Source organism: Pantherophis guttatus, chromosome 2, assembly GCF_059756535.1.
Source record: "Pantherophis guttatus breed Tessera chromosome 2, ASM5975653v1, whole genome shotgun sequence".
NCBI classification, from domain to species: Eukaryota; Metazoa; Chordata; class Lepidosauria; order Squamata; family Colubridae; genus Pantherophis; species Pantherophis guttatus.
Window position 1 is genome coordinate 115,241,250 of NC_142064.1, and position 26,961 is coordinate 115,268,210.

General features: G+C 38.6%; 1 protein-coding gene across 2 annotated transcripts; it reads right to left on the reverse strand.

The window, feature by feature from the left end:
- Positions 1–24,365, reverse strand: DCAF15 (DDB1 and CUL4 associated factor 15). 2 transcript variants are annotated; one of them, XR_004594247.3, is made up of 14 exons: positions 23,973–24,365; positions 19,327–19,424; positions 19,049–19,184; positions 16,186–16,292; positions 15,589–15,725; positions 13,595–13,765; positions 8,725–9,309; positions 6,356–6,447; positions 4,291–4,419; positions 2,015–2,100; positions 1,534–1,638; positions 1,057–1,172; positions 561–668; positions 1–35 (listed from the first exon to the last, which is right to left on the reverse strand). XR_004594247.3 is itself a non-coding variant. In XM_034434409.3 (13 exons), exons 1-13 carry the CDS (start codon positions 24,087–24,089, stop codon positions 613–615), a joined length of 1,935 nt encoding a protein of 644 aa, XP_034290300.2. In that variant the 5' UTR covers positions 24,090–24,365; the 3' UTR covers positions 1–612. The 2 variants fall into 2 exon arrangements, 1 of the variants encoding a protein (XP_034290300.2); XM_034434409.3 differs by having other exon boundaries at positions 1–668.
- Positions 24,366–26,961: the final 2,596 nt, after the last annotated feature.

Below are 26,961 nucleotides of genomic sequence, written 5' to 3' on the forward strand. Positions count from 1 at the left end.
TCTCAGTTTAAAATATTTATTGCAGGAAATAAGACCTGCCGGACAGAAAACAGAGAAAAACATTTGTAATCAGTCCACTACGTATGTGAGGTGGGGTGGCATTTACATTTAGGAAGGAAAAAATGAATAAAGTAACAAGTACAAAATGACACTGAAACAAGAAAGGGATTTGGTCTCCTTAAACAATATTGTTGCCTTGGAATAATTTGTTCTTGCATTAGAGGGAGTAAAATCTTACAGGATATTCCCACCTATCCCTTGTAGCTTCACCAAATACAGATTACTATAGAAGGTTAAACAGCTACTTTCTGCTTTTTCTAAATCAGCTGAAGTTGACCCATCCTAAACAATAATACTAGGATGCAAGGAAGAGTTTGTTTTTCAGAGTATCAAGCAACCTTGTTTTTTCACATCCCACCCCCCCCAACAGCAACAAGGAAGAAGAGGATATGTTTCTATTCACAAAATCTAATGTTTCCAAGATCATCTAGGCAACATCTACTCTAAAGAAATGGGAAAATTAAAAATGTTTAACAAGGAGGTAGTTGAATTGGACATACAGTTATGGCAAAAAATGAACAACTGTTGTAAGTTTTGCTTCTGAATCAGATCTCATAAGACAATCCATGTGTAGCGCTCATTGTCTGCTAGGAATTTTAACGAACAACCTGCAGTTACAAACAAAAAAGTGTTAGCCAGGAACTAGTGTTCTTGCAATACAGGTTTCTCCAAAACTAACTACATTACAGTCATCTTGGATGGAATTTCTGGAAATCTGCTATCTGAAACCAGAAACTACGATAGTAATTAACTGCTGCTACTTCATGGGCCATGATCATTCAAAGAGATCGAATGAAATGTCCAAAAATCCAGAATCAAGACAAATGTCTACGCTCTTTAACATTACAAATTTTCTAGAAAAAGTATACTACATTTTTTTTTTCATAAAGAATGTCAGAGAATTTAATCTTTGATTAAAAGCTGGTTATTATGTCAATACTGGTCAGCCAACTGAATCCACTGATTGTGATGAAACTTTCATAAGACAGAAAATACCTTTGTGAAGGGCTTCATTGGTCATTCGGTTGACATAGCGAACACTGCTCTCTGGTACAAGCCACTTCATTACCATATCCACACAGCTTTTCCGGTAGGAGCTCCACACACTGCCACTGAGAGGCGGGAACTAGGGTTAGTTAGCAAGCCCAGAGTTCACACATGGATAATATTCATACAGCATTTAGAATCATGGAAAAATACTAATCAATTTGCTCTCAAATGTAAGATCATCAGAACAAGTGACAGATTATTCCCTATGTTCCTTTAATTTACTATATAATAATGGTCACCATTCATTTCCATCAGGAGACATGGAATGGTACCTTTTGAAAATCTTTGCAGAAAGGGAAATGTCTGAGGAAAGAGAGTGTTGAAGGGCTGATTTTCATTAGAAAGATTGCAATAGCAAAATGGTAAAAAAGAATTCAAGGATAAATATACCCCCAGAAAAGTAATAGGTCAACCCTGACTTACCTGGTCTGCCCTTTGACTTCGGTGAGATCACCTACACTGACAGTGACAAAGATGCCAGTATTCAGATCCCATGCCACTTTGAGGCTGGTGTGATATGTCTTTGGTCTGCAGACGATAATAATGAATAGAAGATTTCCCATCCAATAAACTCAAGACAAATAATACACCTACTTATATCAACGTTTTCCCAACCTTATACAGTTGCTCCCAAGAAATTATTTGCTCATATAGATAGCATATATTGTCTCCAAACATTTTGAGAATGTATTTTAATACCTGGGATATAATATTTTAAATTTCTGGTAAAACTGCAGACCTTCAGATCTGCTACAATGCTTCAGAATATGCAGAAGCACTTGGAGGTTTTAAAACAGTTGTGCCTTTTTGCAAGATTGCAATGTTGCTTCAGGAAGGCTTGTGCAGCAGACATACAATCCTGGAAACAAATCCAAAGAACTGTCTAGCCTGGCATTGGACTCACCTGAGCTGTCCCTCTTCATCTGGAGAAGGAAATGCAAGAAGTAAAAGTCCAATATTGATGATGACTTGATTGGTTTCTGGACATACCTAAAAGACACATTTAAAGGAATTGAATAAATTGCATTCGGCTGGAAGCCAAAGTTTTATTTTCATCCAAAGGGTACCCAAGGTTAAAACTGAAAGGAACTTAAGAAAACAAAGGATTGTCCTTAGATCATTCATGCCCCTGTGCTACATATGTGACATGTAGTGTTTTAATTCTCAAACCGAAAAGAAATACACTAAGCAGGAACCCTTGAATTTCAAAATATCAAAATGTAAGCTTAATTAGCTGGTTGGCAGTTCCTAACATCTAAGTCAGCTTTTATTGAATGAATAACAAAATGTTTTCCTACTCTGCCCCTTACTAGTCAGAGACTTCTCTGAAGTAATTCTCTTTTCTACTCAAATCAGCCACTCTAAAATGGCACAAATAAAAGCTTTATGGGAACAAGTGATCAGAGTGATGAGCTAGCAATCCATAATAAAATCATCACACTATCAAGGAAATGTTGCCTGTACAACCTTATTCCAAATTTTAATCCTTTTACTATGTCAATCCACATGTCATAAACTGTGAGACTCATAGGTTACCTTGAACAAGAAAGTTTAGAACTGACAAGAGACAGTACCACAGTACAATGAGGCAATAGTAGTGATGCCAGAGCTTTTAATTAAAACTTGGCACTATGGATCAGAATAGTCAACATGAAGCAAACTGGCAATATTTATCTTCTAACTAATGATGGAAACATGACTCAGACCTCTGCTCCACAGAAATTCTGATTTTTTTAAAAAAATATATTATTTCTTTGTTCCAATAAATTAGACTGCTGAGAACTTTTTAAATAAGAACAGGTCAATATAAGCTCAATTCAGTCATTAAATTGATCCCAGTACTGTATTTGTTTGGGCTGCTGTTGTAGCTTGATCAGATGTTGTAGCCCTGAATTGTTATTGTGAGCTAATTCACCCACTGTGTTACTGCTGGAAGAGCTATCTAGCTTTATTATTCATGCCTGCCTACTTTACACAATCATCATGTACAGGAAGTTCTGGAAAGCTGCCAGACTGCCCCAAGAATGGCTGGATTGGAAGAAGAATGGAAGTTTTTACAGAGTTCTCACAATTTGTATTTTCTGCATTTCTAGTTCTAGATACTAAAGGAAATTCTAATCTTCTTTATTCTTTAAAAAGAACTGAGGTTCTTCACTAAGAAGCATTTTTTTTCATAAACCAGAATGGTGTCTGTCTGTCTATCTATCTCTATCATCTATATCTCCAATTGCAACCAGAGACTCTTCTACTCTTCTGTATAACTTAAGTTTTACTCTCACAGTTAAATACACATGTATGTTAACCTCTTACATGTAAGTTATTTTGAGAATATATGTTAAAAAGCAATATAAAATATAAATAGAAGCATTTTCTATCAGGGATGACCTCAAATCTGCAAAAAGCCATATCTCTTATCTTAACTATACAATCTTCTTGGACTGTAAAAATATCTTAATTCTTAAACATCCTTATTTTAATAAGGTGTCTTCCAGAGGTAGAATACAATTCCCAGAACCCCCATTTACTAATGCAGTGAGCATCACAAATATGACACAAAAGGAAAGTGGTCTAACAATTCTGAGGGAGGTATGTTGGGAAAAGTCTGGTCTAGAAAACTGTCAATTTGCACTATTTTTATTTATACCAAGTGACATCCTTAGAGAGTCCATTTCCACCCCGTTTTAGACAGGCAGACAGCAGTTTGCCTTATACCCACTCTATAGTCAAAAGTATTGAAAAACAAATCATTACAGATATGGGCCAATTTTATGAATGGTAAGGGCCTTTATTATTACTTAAGGATAAATGTTAAAAAATCTGGGTTGAATTAAAGCTAACTATTTCAAGCTATGTTGACACTCAAGAGGACAGGTAAACTTGCAAGTCAATACTCAGCGCTCTGGCTGAAGGTGCTTGTATTGTATAGTGAATAATAGCCAAAATAATTTAAGTATGTTAAATTTATACCCCATTATTTTCAAAAACAAAAAAAATCTGAAAGTGATAATCATAAATTTTCCCACTTTGCCAAGTCTGTTGTTTGAGTTTATTATAATTGTTCTATATATATATCAGGCCTGGAGAACAGCATCTGCATTTCTTTTAATGAGCCAAGAAGCAATACTATAAAAATGATGTTCTCAAATAAGATATCATTAAACAAATCTATCATATTCCTACCTCCAAGATGACAATGTCATAGTCACTGAAGGAACAAAACTGCTTGGACCATGAAGCATCATTTCGAATAACTTCATTAATAACATATTCAAAATCCAAAGTCAGCTGCTCCACTGTTAAATATTGGCCCTGGAAAAGCAGAAAGATAGCAGGGAAGAATCTGTATCAGTACTTTCTGGCATAGCCTGCTCCTTAGCAAGAAAACATTTAATTTTCAGAAAGTCATTATACAAACAAATATAAAACTGCTCTTCTGTTTACACCTCTAACATTGAATCAATACTCCTCTTCCTCTAACATTGAATCAATACTCCCACTTCATTTTTTTCCTATCAACAAGCTATCTTGTACAAAATCTCCACAATCTACTAGCCAGAAAATCTGATGTGTGTAATATGACACCACAAACTAACCCAAGCTCTTATTATAATTTTTGTACATAGTTTTGAATTATGGCAGGGATTAGTTAATATATATATTCATCCATGGGATAGAAGGAAATGTGAAAAACAGTTGCATAGTTGAGAACCATAACTGCAAGACATCTTGAACGTACATTGTTAATTTCACAATTTCAGACAAGTACCACTGAGGGATTAACATTCTGCTTAAAATTCAGCATGCTATTATGGCAACAATTGCCTAAATATTATATTTTAGCCAATATTTTTCTGCACATTGATTGATTCGCTTTTCACATATAGAATGTCTCTCCTCTCTGATCTGGACAGAATCAGCCTCAAAAACTATTTTAAATTGAAGTTCTAAAATTTCATTTAAAAAATTGGAGGGGGAGTGTTTCTTTCCAGAACAGATTCAAACTCTAATTAGAATGCAACACAATATATAAAAGACAAAAATATTACTTCTGAAACCTAGGAATTGCACAAATAAATAAGACAAAGACTGTTTTCTGTTTAAAGACTGAACCTCTTTCAAATCTAACAGAAAAGAAAGAAGGAGACCTAGACTGGAAAATCTCTCCCATTCACACAGTTCTTGTCAAATTAATTTTATAGTCTGTATATTTTCTGGCCACTGGCCAGCCCTTGTATGAAGGTCCTTCTCAAAGATAAATTACAAGCCTAGTATATACTAAGCCTGTTTAACCATCATTTACAGAATAAACCACAAGTGCTTGGGTTCATACAATGCAAAACTATGATTAACAACCATACTAATCAGTCACATATAAGCTAAGATAAAATCAAACTACATAATGTTTGTTAAAGTGGCAGCTTAAACCAAAGATGCTTGAAAATATTTATTTATTTATTTATTTATTTATTACATGTATTTATATGCCGCCATTCTCCCGAAGGACTCAGGGTGGCGAACACAAGTTAAGAAACAAGTACAATAAAATCATAATTTAATCTAAATAATTAATTAGTAGTAAATAATAAAGCCCGGAATCAGTCTCAGCCTATTTGTTTGAAAAGCCAAGTCTTCAAGTCCCGACGGAAGGAGCGGAGATCAGGAGCCGTCCGGAGCTCAGTAGGTAATTCATTCCAGAGGGTGGGAGCACCCACAGAGAACGCCCTACCCCTGGGCACAGCAAGGTGACATTGGCTCGCCGTCGGAACCCTGAGGAGAGCGGCCCTATGTGAGCGAACAGGACAGTGAGAGGCAGGCAGGAGAAGGTCATGCAAATATCCCGGACCTAAGTCATGAAGGGCCTTATAAGTGAAGACTAGCACCTTGAAGCGGACCCAGATATAAATAAATATATAATATAAATATAAATCGGAAACATTTGAAACTTGCTGAAAAATGAACTGAAACGATTTAAATAATCCCTCAATGAGTTCGAGATGTCTCCCTAATTTAAAACCACTATATTCCAACTAATCAGGGTGTTTTTTTGTGTGTGTATTTCCTGTAATGAGATCAAATAACTGATAAAACCAAAAAAGCAAGTAATAAAAAACCCCAAGAAAGAAAGTAATGAAAAAAATATTAATGAGGTCACATTTCCTTGAGAATAATTATTTAGTGGTCTAGTACTCAAACGGAGTAGCATCTCTTTCTCTCAGATCAGAAGATTCCTACAAACAGCTTTTACCTCACAAACAGCCTTCTCCTTCAAGAGCTTCAAATTTCTTCCTAGGAGGTCTGTCACAACAAATGGCAAGGAGATTTTGTCATCCTCATATTCTGAAATAAAAAATAATATAAAGCCAAGTAAAAAAATAATTATGGAGCTTCAAAAGAATGACCTCAAAAATATCTTTTTTATAACGCTGAAGAATAAAAAGAGGGAACCAAAACCAGGAGAAATTAATGTATTGAATGCTTCAAAGAGAAAGCATTCAAAGCATTCTGCCTCCCCTTTGATTATCTAAGGTTAATGTGATTATTATTCCAAAGCATCCAATAGCCACTGATAGACCTTTTCTTTTTTTCAAATCTATTACATTAGATTTTTTCATATTTTGTAACTACCAATTCCATTTACTAATATTCTTGCTTTGGATAATTTATTAATACATTTATAAAATTTATATGCTGCTTCAATCAAAGTAAAATGTCCTATCACTAGCGTACAAGACAAATTTACATGGTATCAGTAACTTATGTTTTTAGTATTTTTGAACAGGCAAAGTGTTTGCACTAAAAAATAGAACTGACTGACTTCAACATGCAGTTGTCTACTTGACTGGCTTCATTATCAAAAATATTTATTTTTGTCTTCTGAATTAGTTCTGGCAGGGTACCATGATCAAATATGCAAAAGAACACACTTTGTGTGTCAGCATTAATCTTTCCTACTTTCCAATTTTTAAAACACTTCATAAACTATACTGTATTGAATAAGAACTTGTCACTGCAAACAATAATATTTAAAAAGCAACACTTACTAGTTATATGGGGAAAAAACTGTTCCACAAATCCATCTGAATATATATGAGTTATTATTATTAAATTTGTAAAACCAAATCAGACACACTCCAGTCAATGTATCACTTTGAATTTCTGCATATTCTGATTACATACTAATGATAAAAGTATTAGTATGTATTATCCTTTTGGATAAAAGGATCCAAAAATGGATACACCAAGTATTTAAATATATAGCAGGGTTAATAATACACAGGCTGAAATTTTAGTTTTTAAGAAAATCAGACATTTTATCAGCAAAGAAGTTGACTGATAGGCTGATTAAATAACAATTGCTCTCTCATAAGCAAAACAGCAATTAGAGACATGATAAACTAGAACAAAAATCAAGGAAAACAAGATTTAGGGGATAAAACAAAGCAACTGGAAGGAAATAAGTTTTTCTCAGTTTTTTCTGGCCTTCACACATTGGCAAGCAACCCAATATTATAACAATTCACATTGGCAACAAGAGGAAAAAAGTGTGAATGCCATAGATGGCCAGATGCATAAGATGTCTTTTTAAACAGCACAACTATGTTAGACAATCAGAGAAGATCAGATGTCTCAGAATGGCTACAGTCCAGAAATTTCTTCCTAGACAAGTTTTAAAATCCATGCATAAAAAAATACTGTGATTGTCCACAATTTACATTTCACAGAAAGCAGTGCATAATATGTGACATAAATTAAAAAAAGATGTTTCAGATTATATGAAATAACACCCAAAGAGTCTATATACTACTAAAACTCTTTCCTGTAACTTTTAAAACCTATAACTGATACGTTACCTTAATTATGCCAGCACTCCTGCTTAATCACAAAGCACCAAATTTGATTTTTTGCTCACATATACATAAATACATTGTATGATGCAGAATAAGTCTTAACTGTGGATATTACTAAGAGAGTTATAAGCTACCGGTAGCAACAGGCCCAAAATTATGAATGAGTCACTGCTATTAGCTATTACACAAACAGAATGCATAATTAGGATTCAAGCCACGTAATAGTTTTTCAGTGTTACATAGAAACAAGACATAACAGCAACTTTTAGATCTATTTCATTATGCTAGATATTTCAGATAAAAAGATTCCTCATGAGGTTATGCTACATCAGTGGTTCTCAACCTGTGGGTCGGGACCCCCTTGGGGGTCGAACGACCCTTTCACAGGGGTCGCCTAAGACCATCGGAAAACACATATTTTCAATGGTTTTAGGAATAATTTTATGGTTGGGGATCACCACAACATGAGGAACTTTATTAAAGGGTCGCAGCATTAGGAAGGTTGAGAACCACTGTGCTACATCATCTGACCTTCTGCTAACCTTAATTGAAAAGGTTGGGTGAAGTGAGAAAAGAAAATTCATGTAGTAAAAGGTGACACAATGAAGAAGCCATTTCCTTGTTCAAACAGAAATTCACTTAGTACATATGGGAAAGAGTGCCTATCCATTGGAGAATATGGAAGCATTTTCTTACTGAAATTTGGCTCATGCCTGCAAATCCTGTCAGAAATCAAACCCGCTACCACTTTCTTCCCCACACTCACCATCCTCTGCCTCGGAAGAATCGTTGGGCTCCAGGACATAACGCAGTTTGGTATAGTTCACATAGCCTGGCTCAGCTGGCAGATTTTCCAGTTCAAAATTGGCTACGAAAGATTCTTTGGGGGAGCTCCCTATATCAGAAATGCTACTGGTTCCAGTAGACGATGTAGAACTATGAGCAACACTGCCATGTAAGCAAGATTCCAAAGTCTTCCTCAGATCCCAAGAGCCTAAAGTATCCTGACCCAGAGCCCCAGAGTCAAGGAGGCACTTGAGTCCATTGCCTGCTGCTGCTGCTTCTTCTACGGGTGCACTGCCTCTGGCTTCCTTGGCCCTTCGGAAGATGTCTGCAACAAATTCCTTTGCCATAGCTACAGCAGGTGAAATGTGGGTATCTATGTCCTGTGGTGGTACCGCAAGAGGCTGCGTCAATGGAGTCTCACTCTGGCAAGAGCAGTTGTCTTTTTCCAACCCTTTCTCAAAGCCTTCAGGGCAATGTGAGATAAGGGATGTGTGATTCACTTCCACAACAGGGGCCCTGGTCTGGCGACTCCTGTCATAAAGAATTTGGCAGAAGTTGCTTTCATCTAAAAGGAAACAACAATAAAATCAGCACATTTTCAAGGACTATTCATAATATGTTGCTGACTAAATTCTACTCAGAAACCAATACATGAATATACATGTATAAATAATCAGTGTTGGTTGTGTGAACTATGCCTTTGTTATTTTTCCCCACTGACAAGCTGGGCTTTAGTCTGTTCTCCAGCAAAGCTTTTTTTTTAAAAAAATATATAGACTCAATAGTTATGACAATGAACATTCTATGAACAAGCAATCAAAGAAAGTAATTCAGAGGTAGATCATACATATGACATAAGCATAATTTTTATTTCTCTCACTGCCTTTTGAAGATCCACAATAGAGAAAACACTAAGTTACATAGACCAATTATGAAAACTACTAGTAGCAAGCTTGACCATTACTATTCAAATTGTCTTGAATAGTAATGGTCCAGAACATATTTTGTATTAGAATAATCTTTGATTTGCAATAATTGAGGTAATTTGAGGGGAGGGGCATCCCCTCTCCTATTAAGTAAATTGATCTCATTCATTTTTATGCGGAAACTGAAATGCTGTACTTGGGGATATTACCAATATTATCTACGGGATAATAGATATAATAATAGATATTATCTACGGGACCGCCTGCTGCCACCAGTAGCCTCCCACCGGCTGGTACGCTCTCATAGAGAGGGGCTCCTCCAGGTGCCGTCGGCCAAACAATGTCAACTGGCGGCCCCCAAGGGGAGAGCCTTCTCTGTGAGGGCACCTACTATCTGGAATGAGCTCCCCCCGGAGATACGGAGGATCCCGGATCTACGCACCTTCCGCCGCGCTCTCAAGACCTTTTTATTCCATCAGGCTGGCCTGGCCTAATTTTTTCCTTTTTTCCCTTTTTAAAATGCAAATTTTAATTTGTTCTTAATTTATTGGGGTGTTTTAAATCTGTCTTCGGCCAAATTGTTTAATTCGGTTTTTATCCAGTTTTAAATTTTGTATTTATGTGTTTTTATCCTGTGGCTGTTCACCGCCCTGAGTCCTTCGGGAGTAGGGCGGTATACAAATCAAATAAGCTAAACTAAACTAAACTAAACCAGAGCAGGCAAGGCTTGCCCATCATTGCACTGTTTGAAAGTTCAAATGTTTAAAAACTCCCAGAGATCTCAAGAGAATTATTTATTCTGATAACATTCCTGATTTATTCAGTTATTTGATTCTTGTAGGCCTACTATATACAGCCCATCCTAATAATAATAACAAGTCAAGATGTTGTGGAACTTTCAAAACCAAACCGGCAGACATCCAGCCCACAACACGTCTGACATCACTGTTATGGAAAAGAAAAAAGTCTGGTTCATTGATATTGCAATACCAGGTGATGCACAAATTGAAGAGAAACAACTGGAAAAAATAACGAAATACTGCAATTTGCAAATCGGAAGTCAAGCGATTGTGAAGGAAGAAATCAATGGTTGAACCAATAGTCGTAGAGCAACACCCAAAGGGTTGCCTAGATACTTGGAAATTTTGAACTTATCAGACCTGAATATCCTGACTTTGCAAAAAAACCCACTTTACTCGGAACTGCCTATATACTCAGACGTTACCTTAATAGCTCTTAGGTTCTTGGTTAGGACTTCAACTGTTAAGTTTTTACCAGGCCTAAACTATGAATCAAAAAACTATTCGGAACTACTTATATACTAGGGGTGTCAAACTTGCGACATCATGTTGTTGTCATGTGACATATCGCAACTTTCCCTTCACTAAACCGGGGGTAGGCATGGCCAGCGCATGACACATCTGGCCTGCAGACCGCAAGTTTGACACCCCTGCTATATAGTGTCAGAGTTAACAGCTCTTAAGTCCTTGGTTAGAACTTGAACTTAAATTTTTACCAGTCCCAGACTGTGAATTGAATTGAAGATTAAATCTTAAATAATAATAAACCATGGCAAAAGCAAGCAAAGGTAGTACCAATAGTAATAGTCACCTTGGGTGCAATCCCAACACAACTGGAGCACTACCTGAACACCACTGGCATTGACAAATTCACCATCAGTCAATTGCAAAAGTTGGCTTTACTGGGAACAGCTTCCATCCTGCGACGATATCTGTAACACCATCAAGCATCTACATCTGCCTATCCCAGGTCCTTGGTAAGGACTCGATAGACAAAAATGTCAAACCCAGTCTGACTGTGCGATGAACAACAACAACAATAATAATAGGAGGAGTCCTCCTCCTATTCTACCATATATTACAATATTAAACAACACTATATAAAAAGTAGAGATCTTCAAGTTTCTGGGTTCTATAATCTCTCAAGATTTGAAATGAACACCTAACATTAGAACCATCATTAAAAAGGCAACAATGTTCTTTCTGTGTTAACTCCAGAAGTTCAGACTGCCCCAGGAACGGTTGATAAAATTCTACAGGAGAATTATTGAACCTGTCATTTGTTCTACTATAACTGGTTTGGTAAAGCAACCAAACAGGACAGGTATTGACTTCAACGGATAGTTAGGACTGCAAAAAAACCAGCTGTAACCAGTCTGCCTTCCACTGAGGACCTATACAGTATACATCCAGTATAGTATGACCCAGAAAGAGAGTTAGGGTTAGGCTGAGAAAATATCTACAGACCCCTTACATCCTGGACATAAACTGTTTCAACTCCTCCCCTCAAGATGTTGCTATAGGCATTGCATGCAAAACAATTAGACACAAATACAGTTTTTTCCCTTGTGCCATCACTCTGCTGAACATCTAATTACCACAGTACTGTCTTATGTCTAAGGATATTTACCTATGTAGTGTGGCTGTATTACTATTATTCTTCTCATCTTTTCTACTACCTTCTACATTGGTATCTTATGTTTATATACCGTATTTTTCGGACTACAAGACACACTTTTTCCGCCCCAAAAAAAGAGGGTGAAAATCTGGGTGCGTTTTATAGTCCGAATGAAGCCCCGCCCACCCGCTGGCCCCCACCCTTTGGCCTCTGCCTCCCAGCAATTTACCTCCTTACAGCAAGCAGCAAAAAACTTGTTTCAGCTTCAGCACAGCCTAATTAGCACAAGCAGTTGATTGTGGGTTGATTGGTCTCCCGACCCTCAGCTGTTTCAGGCTGCACTGATTGCCATTACCTTTTGCTGCACGGGCCTCCTGCAAGCAGGCAAATTGCTGGGAGGCAGATTTTTTTTTCTTGTGCTAATCAGGCTGAAAAGGAAACAAAAGCAGGCTGTTTGCTGCAAGGCAAATTGCTGGGAGGCAGATTATGAATCTTATTTTCTTGTTTGTGTCCTTTTGTTGTAAAATTTCTGTCTAGAATCAACAATTAGCTGAAATTTAAAAAAAGCATTTCACTAACTTAATTAAAATGTTACCTGAAGGAAAATAAAGAGAAAGGAAAAAAGCTTTACATGTACATTGCATGCTGAATAACTTACTGATTCTGATTACAATACCAATCTATGCAAAGAAAAAAGCTTAAAACAGTTCCAAACTGGTAAGATTTCATATTATTTCCCATATCCATGCACTAGCGTATATCTTGTTTTCCTCCCAAAAAAAGATAGGTGCGTCTTATAGTCCAAAAAATATGGTACTTTGTTGTTTGTATGAACATTGAGAGCTTATGAACCGCGGACAAATGCCTTTTGGGTCCTATCACACTGCTACCTCATCCTGGGGGAAATGGTTTAAGGAGTTGCAGACAGGTGCCATGTTTGCATTTTTATGTAGCCAAATCATATTTTTGCCTTCAATTTAAAAAAAAAAATAGTTTTTCTTTTACTAATACCTTGAATCAAAAGCTGAAATCAACTCCAAATTGCTACTGCAGTGGTACAGGCGTAAACTCTAATCTTCATAAGATAAATCTAATTTTCTTTTCACAAACACTAAATTATGGTCTATTTATTTTTATACCTTTTTAGTACCTAATAAAGCCCTTCTCTTCCTTCCAGCTTTACAGTTGTTTTATTATATAGTTAATTTTAAATATTCTATTATTTTATGTTTTTGGATTGATAGCTATTTTTACTATTTTCTTAATTACTCTGAAAACCCATTGAAGTAAAAAGGTAAAATCTGCATTTTTAAAAAAACACAGTGAATTTAGCCTGATATGAATTCTCTTTCAAAATATGTTCTATTTCATTGTCAGCAGTTAATATGGAATACTTATGAGGGATAAGGAATTTTTATTGCATGAAAAATGAATATTAATAAAATTAACATAACACATACATACACATATGCAAATACACATAAACACATTTCCACACTCATTTACCTGATGTATGCACAGAAACAGCACAAGCAACTAGAGAATAGCTGGTGTTAAGTAGCACCACTTGGTCCTTCTTGAGTTGGAATGCTGGCTGAAATGTGGGGAAAGGATACACCACCTGGTACTTCATGTGCAGCATGAATCCATGCTGCAAACATTTGGCATTTGGGTCACCTGAGAAGTATACACAAGGGAACAACAGAACCAAGACAAAAAAACCCTCTCATCAGTTGGGAAAGGACTCCTTCTTAGGCAGCGTTTACAGTTACCCATTTTTATTCTTGAATTAAATTTCCAAGTTAGAGTAATAAGCATGTTGCACAATGCACATCATCTAAGTTGTGATATCATGCTAATTCCCTAAAATAAGATTTTTGAAGCCACTGATAAAGAGCTCACTTACAGTTATAGGTAGTCCTTGACTTACAACCATAATTAGCATTGGAATTTCCATCTCCAAGTAATGTGATCATAAAGAGTGACATCATGCAACTGCATTGCTTAACAATAGCAATGCTAGCATTCCCAGCTGCTATCATAACTCCAGATGTGGAGGTTGTCAAGTGGGAAGGCGACCCAGATAACGAGTACGAGGTTCCGAAGAGGGGAAAAGGAGACCTTGGGAGGTTTAGCACAGGCAATACACAAGTTGCGGAGTGCTAGAGTGTTCTTTGAGTTCAGGGAGGCTGGGGAAAGAACATGCTGCAACTCAGGGGAGTCTCAGGACATCACAGCTCTGGGGCTAGACCATAGCACAATGTGAAGTTATAGCTGTCCCTGGAAGCCTCAACCACCCCAGCCCAGCAGCTCAAAGCCACCAAGCCCCAGGAAGCCCCGACAGCATGGAAATTGCACCCTGGAAAGCACAAAAGAGCTTCTTGGCACACTGTGGCTCTGGAACTGCAAGAAGCCTCTGAGCTGAAGCACAATGCAAGACTCAATCCTAGTCCAGTCCCAGCCACAGTCAACCACACTATCCTACACTCCAAGACCCTTGCTGCCCTATGCTCCAATACCCTAACAGACCTTTGCCATTTTCTGGCTTTGGATGCTGACGAGGTGTGCCCAGCTGGCCCCTCAGGAGGTAGCTGCTGATCATCTTCCTCAGTTCTCATAAGGAATTCTCAAAGCCTGACGTAGGGAAAAAATGCAGCCAGCAGTTGCCTTGCAAAGCATCCGGCCAGGCACACCTTATCATCAGCGAGAGAAAGGTGGCGGCAAAGGTCACCTTCAGGAGCCTTGATGGTACAGTGGTCTAAGCACCCTGTTATTAACACAGCTGCCTGCAATTACTGCTGGTTCGAATCTCTCCAAGGCTCAAGGTTGACTCAGCCTTCCATCCTTTCTAAGGTAGGTGAAATGAGGACCCAGTTTGTGGGGGCAATAAGCTGACTTTGTATAAAATATACAAAAGTATGAAGGCTATTGCCTAACGCATTGTAAGCCACCCTGAGTCTCCGGAGAAGGGCGGCATATAAATCAAATTAAAAAAAAAAAAAAGGTCAGTAGCATGCCATGGACTATGGAGTGCAGGGGACAAAAAGGCAGAGATGGGAGGGAGATAGGTTGGTAGCACACTGAAATGACCCTGTAGTTTAAGTGCGGGTCGGCTACCAAACGTCTGAATTTTGAATTTTTGGCACTGCACAGCCATAACTTCTGGAATTGAACATAAGTCCCTTCATTCAGCACTGCCGTAACTTCAAAGTCACTGAACAGATTGGTCATAAGTCAAGAACTATTTATATTCCCAATGATTAACAGTGTCATAAAAAAAATCATTTCTCTCATATCTGAAAAACTGAAACTGAGCACAAATATGAAAATAGTTTTTAAATATTAGACAATAATAATCTGATAATGTATTAATCTTAGCATTTTTCTCAGTTTCTATATATTTCTTTCTCCTACTTAAAATTTTAATCATTACCTTCAAAATTATTTGAAGGGTAAAATAAGGGTAAAAAATTCCCCCCCGTTACTCATGTTCAACTTACCTGGATGTGCAATGGCCATGTCCCGGCAACTGGGACAGTACATAAAAGGAGGCATAGCCACTGTGCTGATGTAGATATCTCTATGGTTTTCATCACTCATCATCATGTTCATCAAGAGGCCATTGGCTGAACGGGTACTACCAAGACAAAAGAAATAGTGGTCATTCTCAGACAAGTCCATTTACATTTTTGCATTTGTAATTTTTAGTTCTGGCTTCCAAATCAAACTCCAAACCTGTTTTAAAAGTATCTGGCAGACTTCCAAACCCTCAAATTAATTGCCAATAAATAGTGACATTTGTTTCTAATATACAGGAATACTGATGTAATCACTGGTAACAAAAGGTTACGGTGTTCAGCTAAATTCCTAAATTTAATTTGTAACAATTCAGAAGCTGAGAGATTATATATTACTAAGCTTCAGAGTAATGTCTGTTCCCCAACTTTTCAAGTCAGCATTTAATTTCCTAGATATTTATTATTTATAATATGAAACAAAAAGTATAATTTAGAATGCCTCCAAACAGGATAAGTCTGCAGAAGGATATAGCAGATAAAGGTTTCAAACTCAAATCTTAATTTACTAAAGAAGCATACTTGAAACCAAAAACGATGACCTTGGAGGAATCACTGGGCCATTCACATACAGTCAAGTAAAGGTCACTATAGATTTCTTCATCCTGGAATAATCGGACTTGGCGGACCTGAAGGAATAAGAAGACACTTATTAGAACACAGATGTACTTTGAAAAAGGATTATTAGGATGTACAATAACTATGATAAAAAAATAAACCTTATTAATCTGAAGCATTAATTCAAATGTGCTATAGCCCTGTGACAGAGAATTAACTGTTGCCAAATGTAGCTACATGAAAAAGAAAACCAAACAGTAAAAGACAGCTAATGCAACCTATTATGGCTAGTTAGTTAGCATTTGCAAGATTATGAAGCAGAGTCAAATTCAATTTGACTAGACGAAGTCCCTGATCTACCTATGCAATTAGCAAACATTCAAGGCTAGATTTTCTCAATGAGAAAATGAAGCAATACTATCTGAATCAAATACAGCAGAACTACTTTGGGAGCAAAAGGAAAGCAAGGCCTCCATTATCTGATTCTTCCGTTCTTTAACCATCACCTGAAAGTTCTCGTCCTGACAGATAGATAAAAATTATTGTAGTTGAACAAAATACTTCGCACTCCATTTGCAGAAGTCTTTGGATGTCAAGCTATTCAAGTATATCTTGGTTTAACTGAGAATATTGTTTCAGAGGGGAATTATTATGTGTCTGATCTAAATTAGATTTTAAAGCAGCTATCTATATTGGTAGAGATGGCTATTTTAAATTCAAATATTATCAAAATATAAACCAGCCCAGAAATCTGGCAATTAATCCAAGGAGCAGGCATAATCATATGAAATTATAATCAATATGATAATATGACAAGACCCAGTTTGGGATAGTGTTTATGAGGCTGGCCTAGAAACCCTAGAAATCTTGAGTTAAGCATGAAGGCCATCTGGATGGCTTTAGATGAATCACTCTCTCTCAGCCCAACACACCTCACAGGGTAGTTATTGTGGGGAAAATAGGAGAGCACAGTAGTATGTATTTTCAGTGCCTGGAGTTAGTTATTAAGTAATAAAGGATTTAAAAAATCAAATAAATAAATAAAATGGATGACTTTTTTTAAAATTAAAATGTTAAGTGATCAAACCTCTGACAAAATCTTGTATGTCTGAAGAAACACTGACATGTAGGCAGCCTTGCAACATTTGGGCATTTGTTTTTAATTTAATTTTTTACTAATGCTATTGTTCAATAAACTGGTATAATAAACTATTTGTTACACTAAACTAACATGTACATGGAAAGACCAACATACAAATGACTGAAACTGATTTATATTTTATAAAAATGCTAAAGAAGTTTGTGATTATTTTTGCTAAATTAGATTGTAACATCCAATGTAATTTGTATAGTTCTTCAGAAATGTTACCAATCTAATTTGTCAAAGCTCAAACTATGATTTACATTGGTGAAAAGTGGTATTGGAAGGAAAAGTATCAAGCACAAATTCAGATAGATAGATGAAAATCTAGTACAGGATTCAGCAGTTTAGAATATGCTACAGCTATTGCTTTATATCAAGGTATCTGAACTGCCCCTTCTCACAATTAGCTGTCACGAGGTTACAACTTTACTGCCTCCCCCTGCCCCACTTCCTACCAAATGGTGATTTTCCTTAAAACAAAACAAAATTCAAGACCATAATGATTTATTCCAGCAACTGGTTTAAAAATGATTTTTTTAAATCAGTTTTTTCAGAATTATTCTTCAGAACTGAAGAAGCTTCTTGGATGAGAAGCAAAACGTCTCCAAGCAAAAAAACAAAGAAAGTCCAGTTGCCTTTTGAAAAAGCACCTTTGGAAAAACTATGACCTGGATGACAGAATCTCCACAGAAAGAATTATTTTACTTTATAATACGCCACAGATATTCATAAAAGAAGAAATGTAAATCTGCTAAATGAATTTGGGGAGGGGACGATGACAAAACATTGTACTTAAAAAGTTGGAGTAAAAGCTATGCATGTTCTTATTTTGGAAATGTTTCTCTTTGTAATAGTTCTTTCTGTGCTATCTTTAATATAAGCTATTGTGATGTTTAATCTTCTCTATATATTTTGTTTAAAATGTAACTGTTGTCTAGTGTAATCCAACATTTTAATCACTAGACCACAATGGGTTTTTTTTAAACCTTTGGTAGTGTTATCATCTTCTAGCAGTTTATTAATTGAGTATATTCAATTGCTTTATGAGTTATAGCTCCTTGTTTTAAAGGAAAAATAAAGAAATACCCCAAACACTTGTAATTAGAAAAATAAAATTCTCTGGAATAGATTACAAAGAATGCTTCCCATCTAGTTTTGAATGACATAAACGTAATATTTGAAGATGAGAAACAAACACAAATGTCCCATCCCAGGTTTTCTAGATTATCTACCAGAAACAAGCCTATAAACTGCAGACACGAGCCATTACTATTTGTTTTTCTAATATGACATTCAATTTTTTTTGTTAGGCAAACTGAAGCTCTTAATACCCACATTTCAAGAAATCAATATACAATGGTCACTAGAAAACATAAAACCACATAATAGCAAAAATCCAGCAGGAACATTCCGCTCCTGTACCTGTTACTACTCTGCTCTTCTCACAGGTCACAGCATCCAAACATTTTATACGAGTCCACTCAAAACTCTACACAAGGTTTACATTTGCAGCTTCAGTGCAAAGAAAAACACTCCATTGTTTTAATTCTTCTACCTTTTGAGCTGTTTGAATTTTTCTGATAGCAAAAATTAAACTTGGGCTTAATACAAAAGGTCAAACTTCATAACTGTATGAGATAGATATCTCAGTCCTGTATATATAATGTGTAGTGCAGTCCATACCATTTTTAGTTTGCTGTGAACATTGAATTCCCACCAATAGAGATGGTAGATGTAAAAAGAGAAATCGTCATCTCCACTGCTGCTAGTATAAGACAAGACGTATCTCCCACACTTAGAGAACCCAAGGAAAATGTGTCTGCAAGGCAAGAAAAGGCAAGCCAGGGTGAGACTGCAAGATTTTCAAACAAGTAATGTAAATGAACAGTTAATCACCTCATACCAGAGAAAATAACTAATCCATAGTATATTAAAAAAGAAAGATTTGAATATAAACTTACCCAGCACATAGGAAATGTTCATCAACAATGCTCTTCAGAGACACACAAACTCTGGGTGGCAGCTTACGAAAGAGACGAGGTGACAACTGACCACTGATCTGTAAACAGCCATCAAAAGTTCTCAAATACATACATATTCCCTTTATGCCATACTAACCCAAATTTTATTATAATCTTTGACCATATGTACACACATCTATACACACATCAAAAGAAATGAAAGGATTTAGAAAAAAAGATTAATTTATCCATATATCAAACAAATTTGAGTAGAACACAATGCAACAGAACACATGCTCAATGGGAATCACAGTGATAGTCATTCATGAAAGGGATTTATTTATTTTGGTATTTACAACCAATGACTTCTAAAGGGAGTGCACTGAATCTAGCCAGAACAAATGCCTTGCAATGTCCATGCTTAATTAGGGATTGGGAGTAATCACTTGCATTGCATGTAAAAGACAATCTCCAACATTGAGACTAAACTAACATCTTCTTACCATTCTGCGCCTAAGATATTTCTTTCAATGAACTTTTTGCCTAATCATATTCCATCCTTTATATTGCCTTATTAGATGTGCCATAGGCTGCCAGTTTTTCTCTGATGAATATTTTCCAAGTAGATTGGAAGTTACCCTTGCTCAAATGTCAGACCTGTTAGGTTAAACAGTGATTTTAGCCCATCTTAAAGGTAACAATCTAGATTTTGGCTTCTAATTCCTCATTCTAATCTTAATGTTGCATTTGACATGACAAGCTATTGGTTGACATGATTAATCTAAAAAATGTGGACTGTCACTTCTATGCTGCAGCTAAGTAAGGTCCCAGCTGAATCCCATATAATAGTGGTATCATAATTTTAACCTCGAACAGTTTTAGTTGAATGTAGCGTACACCTTCAGAGTAACCAAAGGACAGCAAAGTGCTGCCACTCCTTTGAACAACCTGCAATATGTGCGCCAGGTATGGGATTATGTCCTGATGAATGAAAAGTAACACCCAAGTAGTCAAAGCATTTGACTTGTTCTATGTTACTGCCTTTAAGCTGCCTATTATGAATCTTAGGTCACTTGTTAAAGGCCATAATTTTTGTTTGTTGATATTATCAATTTTTCTTTTCATATAGTTGAGCAAACGATCTCTATACATCCCTATCAGAGACAGTGACCAAATAACCATAAAGGAAAAGTGTATATTGAAGTTGCCTGTGTTGACACATTGCATAAGTTTACATAAAATTAAAAATTGACCTCCTCTCCACTCACACCCCTCAAGTAACTGTGAAAGAATTAGTAATAAAAATTGATCTTATTATATTATATTAATTTATTTGATTCTTATTAGTTTTATTGTTTTAAATGAGGTTTTATATTCTGTAAGCCGCCTTGAGTCGCTGTGAGCGAATAGGCGGCAATATAAATTCAAGAAAGAAATAAATAAGAAAGAACAAACGAAAGAAAGAAAAAATGGTGATCCTCTTATACAAGAATTACTTACTGAAGTTAACTCAAAATGCATTCAAGACTAATGAAAAAGGAACATCATCAAGCAAAGTGGCAAGTTTTACAAGTTATACTATAATACTACTCATAGCATAATTGTCTATGTTAATTATTTTTATCTTACATCTAAGTATGCACATAGTTCCTATCCTCACACAATCATGCCTAATAAATTACCTAGAGAAAAAAATAATTTGACTGAATGATTGAACTAGGTTGGAGTTTTGCTGGTTCAAGTCCAGCTTTGAAGGTATGTCCACAAGCCCTTTATTTAAGACAATCTACAATGTTAAAAACAAGATCACAATTACAATGAAAAAAAGAAAAAATGGACATCTGGGAAACAAATCAATATCATCTCAAACACACATGAAGGGCCTACCACCCAATCTAATCCTAGATTTTAAGGCCTGTTTGAACTATGCTAGTATACAGCCAATATAAATCTTTATGAGTGTAGCTCATAGAGAAGAGGTGATACATGAGCATTCCATGGCATGCCCATAAGTGCTATGCTGCCAAATTCTGCACCAGCTTCAGTTTAGTAGTAGTCATCAAAGAGCAGCCATATAGGCAAAAAACATGACTATCTTGGAGAGCTACCTGATCAAGAAATGAGAATAATTAATACATAGGATAAATCTATGAGAAACCCTTCCTGACCATAGCTGCCATCTGCTCTTTAAGTAGGAGCCGAGTCCAAACTCCTGCTCCACCCAATATGTGCACCAACCGCAAACAGAAAAATGCAATGCCATTCACGACTAAAGATGGAAATTCTTAAGTTCACAGCCACTCTATCTTGCTAGGGTTGAGCTTGAGTCTATCTGTCTTCATCTAGATCCCCACAGCTGTCAAAGACTAGGAGCATATCTCAACAGCATTATTTGGTTGCTTACAAGCCATCTCTATCCCAATCTGAAACATGACTGAAGCACGTCCAGATTATCCATTTCTTCCAAGGCACTCTGAGGTTATTGCCTACTTTTTCAGCAAACCTTCCAAGAAAGAGAAGGTTAAGGACTGGACAAAAGTTGTCCAGAACTGTTAGATCCAGGAGTTGACATACCACTGCTTCCTTCAAAGTCAGCAGAATTATCACCATCACCTGGAACACACTACTACTATATACTATTGAATATCAATAAGCAGGAATTAAGTCAAGAATTCTGTCCATTTCTTCAGGAGTTAAAGATTAAAGCTTGCCCCAAGTAACCAGGCATCACATCTTCAAATCTTGCCAGTTGGAGTCCAGGTCTAAGTGAATCTGAGTGATTTTATCCACCAGAAAACTATTATTTACCATGGCTATGCACATGGCCTTATGACTCATCTTTTCTCAGCAGGTAATTGGTCACTGCAATTGTCTAGCTATCAATGGACACAACAACAGCAGAAAGACAATATCAAGTCTTAATGCCACAGTGTATTCCTTGATATGGACTTTCATTTGCACTTGGTTGGATTCACTCTTGATTTTCTTCCAATAGTGCTCTAGGCATTTCTTCTACAGTTTCATTCCCTGGAGTTCCTCAGAAAACCAGGAGCACCATAGGATCAATTCACATTGAGAGGCTGCATAGGAGCAATCTCATCCAAAACTTTCATCTAATGTCCATTTCAGCAACAACTGAATTTTCCACCAGATCCTCTGGGAAAAACCAGAGGGAGGGGGCAGTGATGATAGGTTGAAGAGCTACCAGAGAATAAGACTCTATTATATAAGGACTGACTGTAGCTGCAACATAATCTTCCTCTACCAGATTATGTTGTAACTACACCAGCAAAAAAAATCACACCTTGTGTGCAACTCCTGGCACATATTGGGTCTTCAATAATTAGGGGCACACCTATGGCTGCCATTAAACCCTGCACCACTCCAGATTCAATGTCGTCAGGGAGAAAGTTAAAGTCCACAAAACTTGTTTGGAGTTGGGCAGTATCAAACTGAATACATAAACAAATGCTTTGGGTACTCCACTGCCAGGGAGTACTCAGCAACAGCTCAGCCAGGGTAGCTGGTAGAAGAGCACAAATCAAACTACTGCCTGGAGCCCAAATTAACTATAGTGTCTCACATCTGGTTAACATCAGAGCAAAATCTCTGAAAGCTATTAAGACATCCCAGATGACACTCACAGCTCCACTCAGTTTTTCCTGGGATTACAGCAGGTACTAAACTTGAAAGCAAGGTGGGCATATCTTCAAGAAGGGAACTCCCCCCTTGGGGCCCCACAAGTATTAATCAATATGCCAAACTGATTACCTTATTCGTGATCAAATCATAAACAAAGGTGGCTTTATTACATACTGAGCTTACGCTTTACAACAGCATTCAGGATCCAGGGGCACCAAGGATCCAGTGATCTGGCATCCAAAACTATTTTTGCCATCTGCCCTCAGATTTCCACCATATTGGGTTTAACCTGCCCTGACCTTGATGGAACCAGAGCTCTCTCCTCTCTCTCCATCCATCTCCACCCTGCATTCATTCTCATCCTCCTCCTCCTCCCAGGGCCATGGAACACAACCAACTACCCCTCCCCCCCCACCTGCAATCCTCCAAGATCACAGGGACCTCCCCAGTTACTCCTGCACCCAGCAACGGAGGAGGCGGCACCTGCCTTGGTCAACCTACCAACCGACCAGTCACACCTTCTCTTCCCGGTCCTCCAACAAACATAAACCAGGGTTGGTCACAGATCGTGCCCTCACGTCAAGGCCCCCTCCTCAGTTTCTCCAGTCAGCACAGAGATAAAAGTCCGGGGAAACAGACCCCGAGACTGAGAAGAGAGCAGAGAGGCTGAAGGGCTTAGGAGGGTAATGAGCAGCCGCTCGCCCCGACTCCGCTCCCAACTTCTTCCTGCCGCCCCTCGAGGGCTTGCTGCTGTGGATCCTCGTGGGAGAGCCCACGCGCCCCCGGTGCCAGAGAGCGGCTCCGGCTGAACCGCCGACACCAACCGGCCATGAGCCACGGAAGCTGCTTCCACCGTAATGCTCGAAACGGCTTTATCGACGCCTTCCTTCTTCCGTTCGTTCCACATCGGCCCTCTCTCACCCCCTCCACCCTGAAGGTATCCTTCCAGCCGCAACGCCCAGCCGCATCCGTCCCTTTCCCCTCCAGTTGCTGTTCCCACTCACCTTGATGCGCTCCAGCTGCCTTATGACGTGCTCCCGCCGAGCCCCGCGCCCCAATTCCGCCGAGCCCCGTTTTCCTCCCGAGGCGGAGCCCCGCTCCGATTTCGAGCTCGGCGCCATTTTCCTCCACCTCCTCTGCCGTTCGCCGCCACGGCCCCCTCTCCTCCCTCGAGTGAGCGCCCACGCCGACGCTATCGCGCCCTTGCTGATTGGCCAGCCCTCACACGTGAGCAAGCGTCGATTAGGGCTCGCGCTGAACTTGATTTCGTCCCTCGGTTCTCATTGGTAAATTTAACGATATAACTGTCTGTCATCCACGGTACCTCCCAGCTCCCACCTCACAGATGAGCGGTGTCACAGTTTAAGCGCGCGCTCGCGCGTGCCAGATCTTTCGCTGGATTTCGATTGGCGAAATTGCCTTTCAGTTTCGGAAGGGAAAGCGACGCCTCCCTGGGTTCTCAGACGCAACGCAGGGTAGAAAAAGACACAGAGAGGGAAAGTATTATGTTGCCCTAGTAACACGGCTTGGCCTGGGGTGGGTATCCTGTCAAGCAAGGACCCCAGCAGAGTGTACTCTGGACTAAGAAACAGGACGTTATTGAGTTCTGTCTGTGGTATTAGAATGTGCTTCTGTGATTTCCCATGAGACCATATTAAACAAAATAATGGGATATGGACCAAATCTTAATGCATGACAGAGAGCGAGTTTAACCTTTTCTAATTTAACTACTAATCTGCTTGCAGAGAACCGGATGTTTACCCAAGCCTTAAATTCCTTAAAATAGATGGTTAACCGTTTGATTTTCCTTACTTTGCATGACTTCTACAGTATTTAATCTGGTCTTCATGGGAATTGTGTAATCATTACTTGCCTTAACTTGCTGTTAAGGCAAGTTTTATTTTATGGACCTGCTTCTGTTTGTGATGCCATGATAACATCAAAGATTATAAATGTTGACACAAACTTCCTAAAGCTAACCCATTTTATATTATTTGTTTAAATGTATCTTGTACTGATCTGAGTGCCCAAGGTAAATCACAGTAATTCTTTGTATTAAAGAATATTTATTTCTTTATGTCTTTGTATTAAAAATATTTATTTCTCCCAAACTGTACAAGCTCCCAGTTGATTATTGTAAGTGATGAAGCTATTTCTTAGTCTAAATAGAAGTGTATTTTTAAAAATGTGTATACTATTGATGAATAACAATTCACATTTGGTATTCATACTTTAGACCTATTGTGCTACCTACCCTATCTAACATTTTGAAATAAAATATGTTTAACTAAAAATAATGGAAGTTGGCAACTTGATGTACTTTATTTAAAGGACTAGCTGCAGTTTAGAGAACTGCATTTATTCCCATGCATTTATAATAAAGAAACTTAGCTGGGGGTAAAACCCAGTTTTAGAAGTGGAATCATATTGCCAAGGAAGAAAAGCATCAGGAAACTAGCAGGATGGTGCTATGTAACCTGATGAGAGACAGCATCTTCACTAGTTTGCTGGTATTTTGTAAATGGCAGCATTGACTTAGGAGCCATTTTAATGGGCAATACATCCACAGTAATTGTTTTGTAAAAATTCTCACCACATTTATCCTTATCGACCCTGTATCCCTGCACCAGGGATACAGGGTCGGACGTGTGGGAGGGGGCGGGAGCTTGATCCAAGGAGGGTAGTTCAATCAGTACTGTAGGTGGGAGGGGCAGATATGGGGGTGGCAGGGGGCCATATCATGTTCCGGGAGTGCGCACTTGCTACCTTCGAGCGATTGCGCGCTCCGGTCCCCAATGCCTTTCTCGTTTCCCAGGTGGCTCAGATCCTCAGGCCCTGGACCTCCGGCTGATGTTATGTAACGCCAGGTCTGTGGTAAATAAAGCCCCCCTCATTTTTGATCTTATTCAGGAAGATCTTATTCAGAAATTTCCAGGCATTCCATCAGCCGAGGGCCCAGGGGAGGGGCAGGGGGATGGCGGTTGTTATTAATGAAGATCTATGTCCGAGGGAGACCACTATTCCTCAGATAGCTGGATGTGAGTCCCTCCTTGTGAAGTGGGGCCGTGGGGTGCAGGTGGGTCTGCTGATCGTGTACCTGTCTCCCTGCTACATGGCAGCGGCCCTGCCCGAGCTGCCTGATGTGATAGCCGAGGTGGTGGTTGGTACTCCCAGGCTGATGGTCGTGGGGGATTTCAACCTGACATCGGTCAGTGACACATCAATGGCAGCCTGGGAGTTCATGGCTTCCATGACGGCCTTGGACCTGACCCAGTTAGTTTGAGGCCCTATTCACACGGGGGGACACACTCTGGATCTGATTTTTGTCTCTGGTCAGTGGCAGAATGATCTAGAAATAGGGGATTTAGTTATGCAGCCCTTTTCATGGTCTGACCATTCACTCCTTCAAATGGATCTTCGCACCTCTACCCCTCGCCGCAGGGAGACGGAACCGGTCAGATGGTTCCGTCCCAGGCCCTTGATGGATCTGGAGAGGTTCTGGACGGAGCGTGGTCCACTTCCTGAGGCTCTGGCCCACGACTCAACTGAAGAACTAGTGGCTGTCTGGCATAGGGCGGCCACTAGGGCTTTGGACGGCGTCATGCCTTTGTGGCCTCTGACTCGGCGCCGATCTCAATTGGCTCCTTGGTTCTCCGAGGAGCTGAGAGAGATGAAGCGCCAGAAAAGATGCCTGGAGAGCGGTTGGAGGGCCAGCCATTCCGAATCTGACCGAACACTGGTGAGGTCTCATATTAAGACCTACCTAGTGGCGATCAAAGCGGCAAAATTTAATTATTTTTCCGCTCTGATTAGGTCTGCAGATAACCACTCAGACACCCTGTTTAGGGTGACCCGCTCCCTTCTCCATGCAGGAGCGCGGGAAGACCCCTTGCAGGGCAGGGCTGAGGACTTTGTGCAATATCTGCACGACAAAATCACTCAGATTCGAGAGGGCTTGGACTCCGACTGGATGGGTTCAGATGGGATGACGGA

Excerpts from the sequence above, each read along its gene's own strand:
- DCAF15 (XM_034434409.3), bottom strand. The coding sequence starts at position 24,089 with ATGGCGCCGAGCTCGAAATCGGAGCGGGGCTCCGCCTCGGGAGGAAAA. Across the intron at positions 15,726-16,185 it reads GTCATCGTTTTTGGTTTCAA|TACCCGTTCAGCCAATGGCC; the intron begins GTATGCTTCTTT and ends TTGTCTTGGTAG. Across the intron at positions 6,448-8,724 it reads TTCTTCCGAGGCAGAGGATG|AATATGAGGATGACAAAATC; the intron begins GTGAGTGTGGGG and ends TTTTTATTTCAG.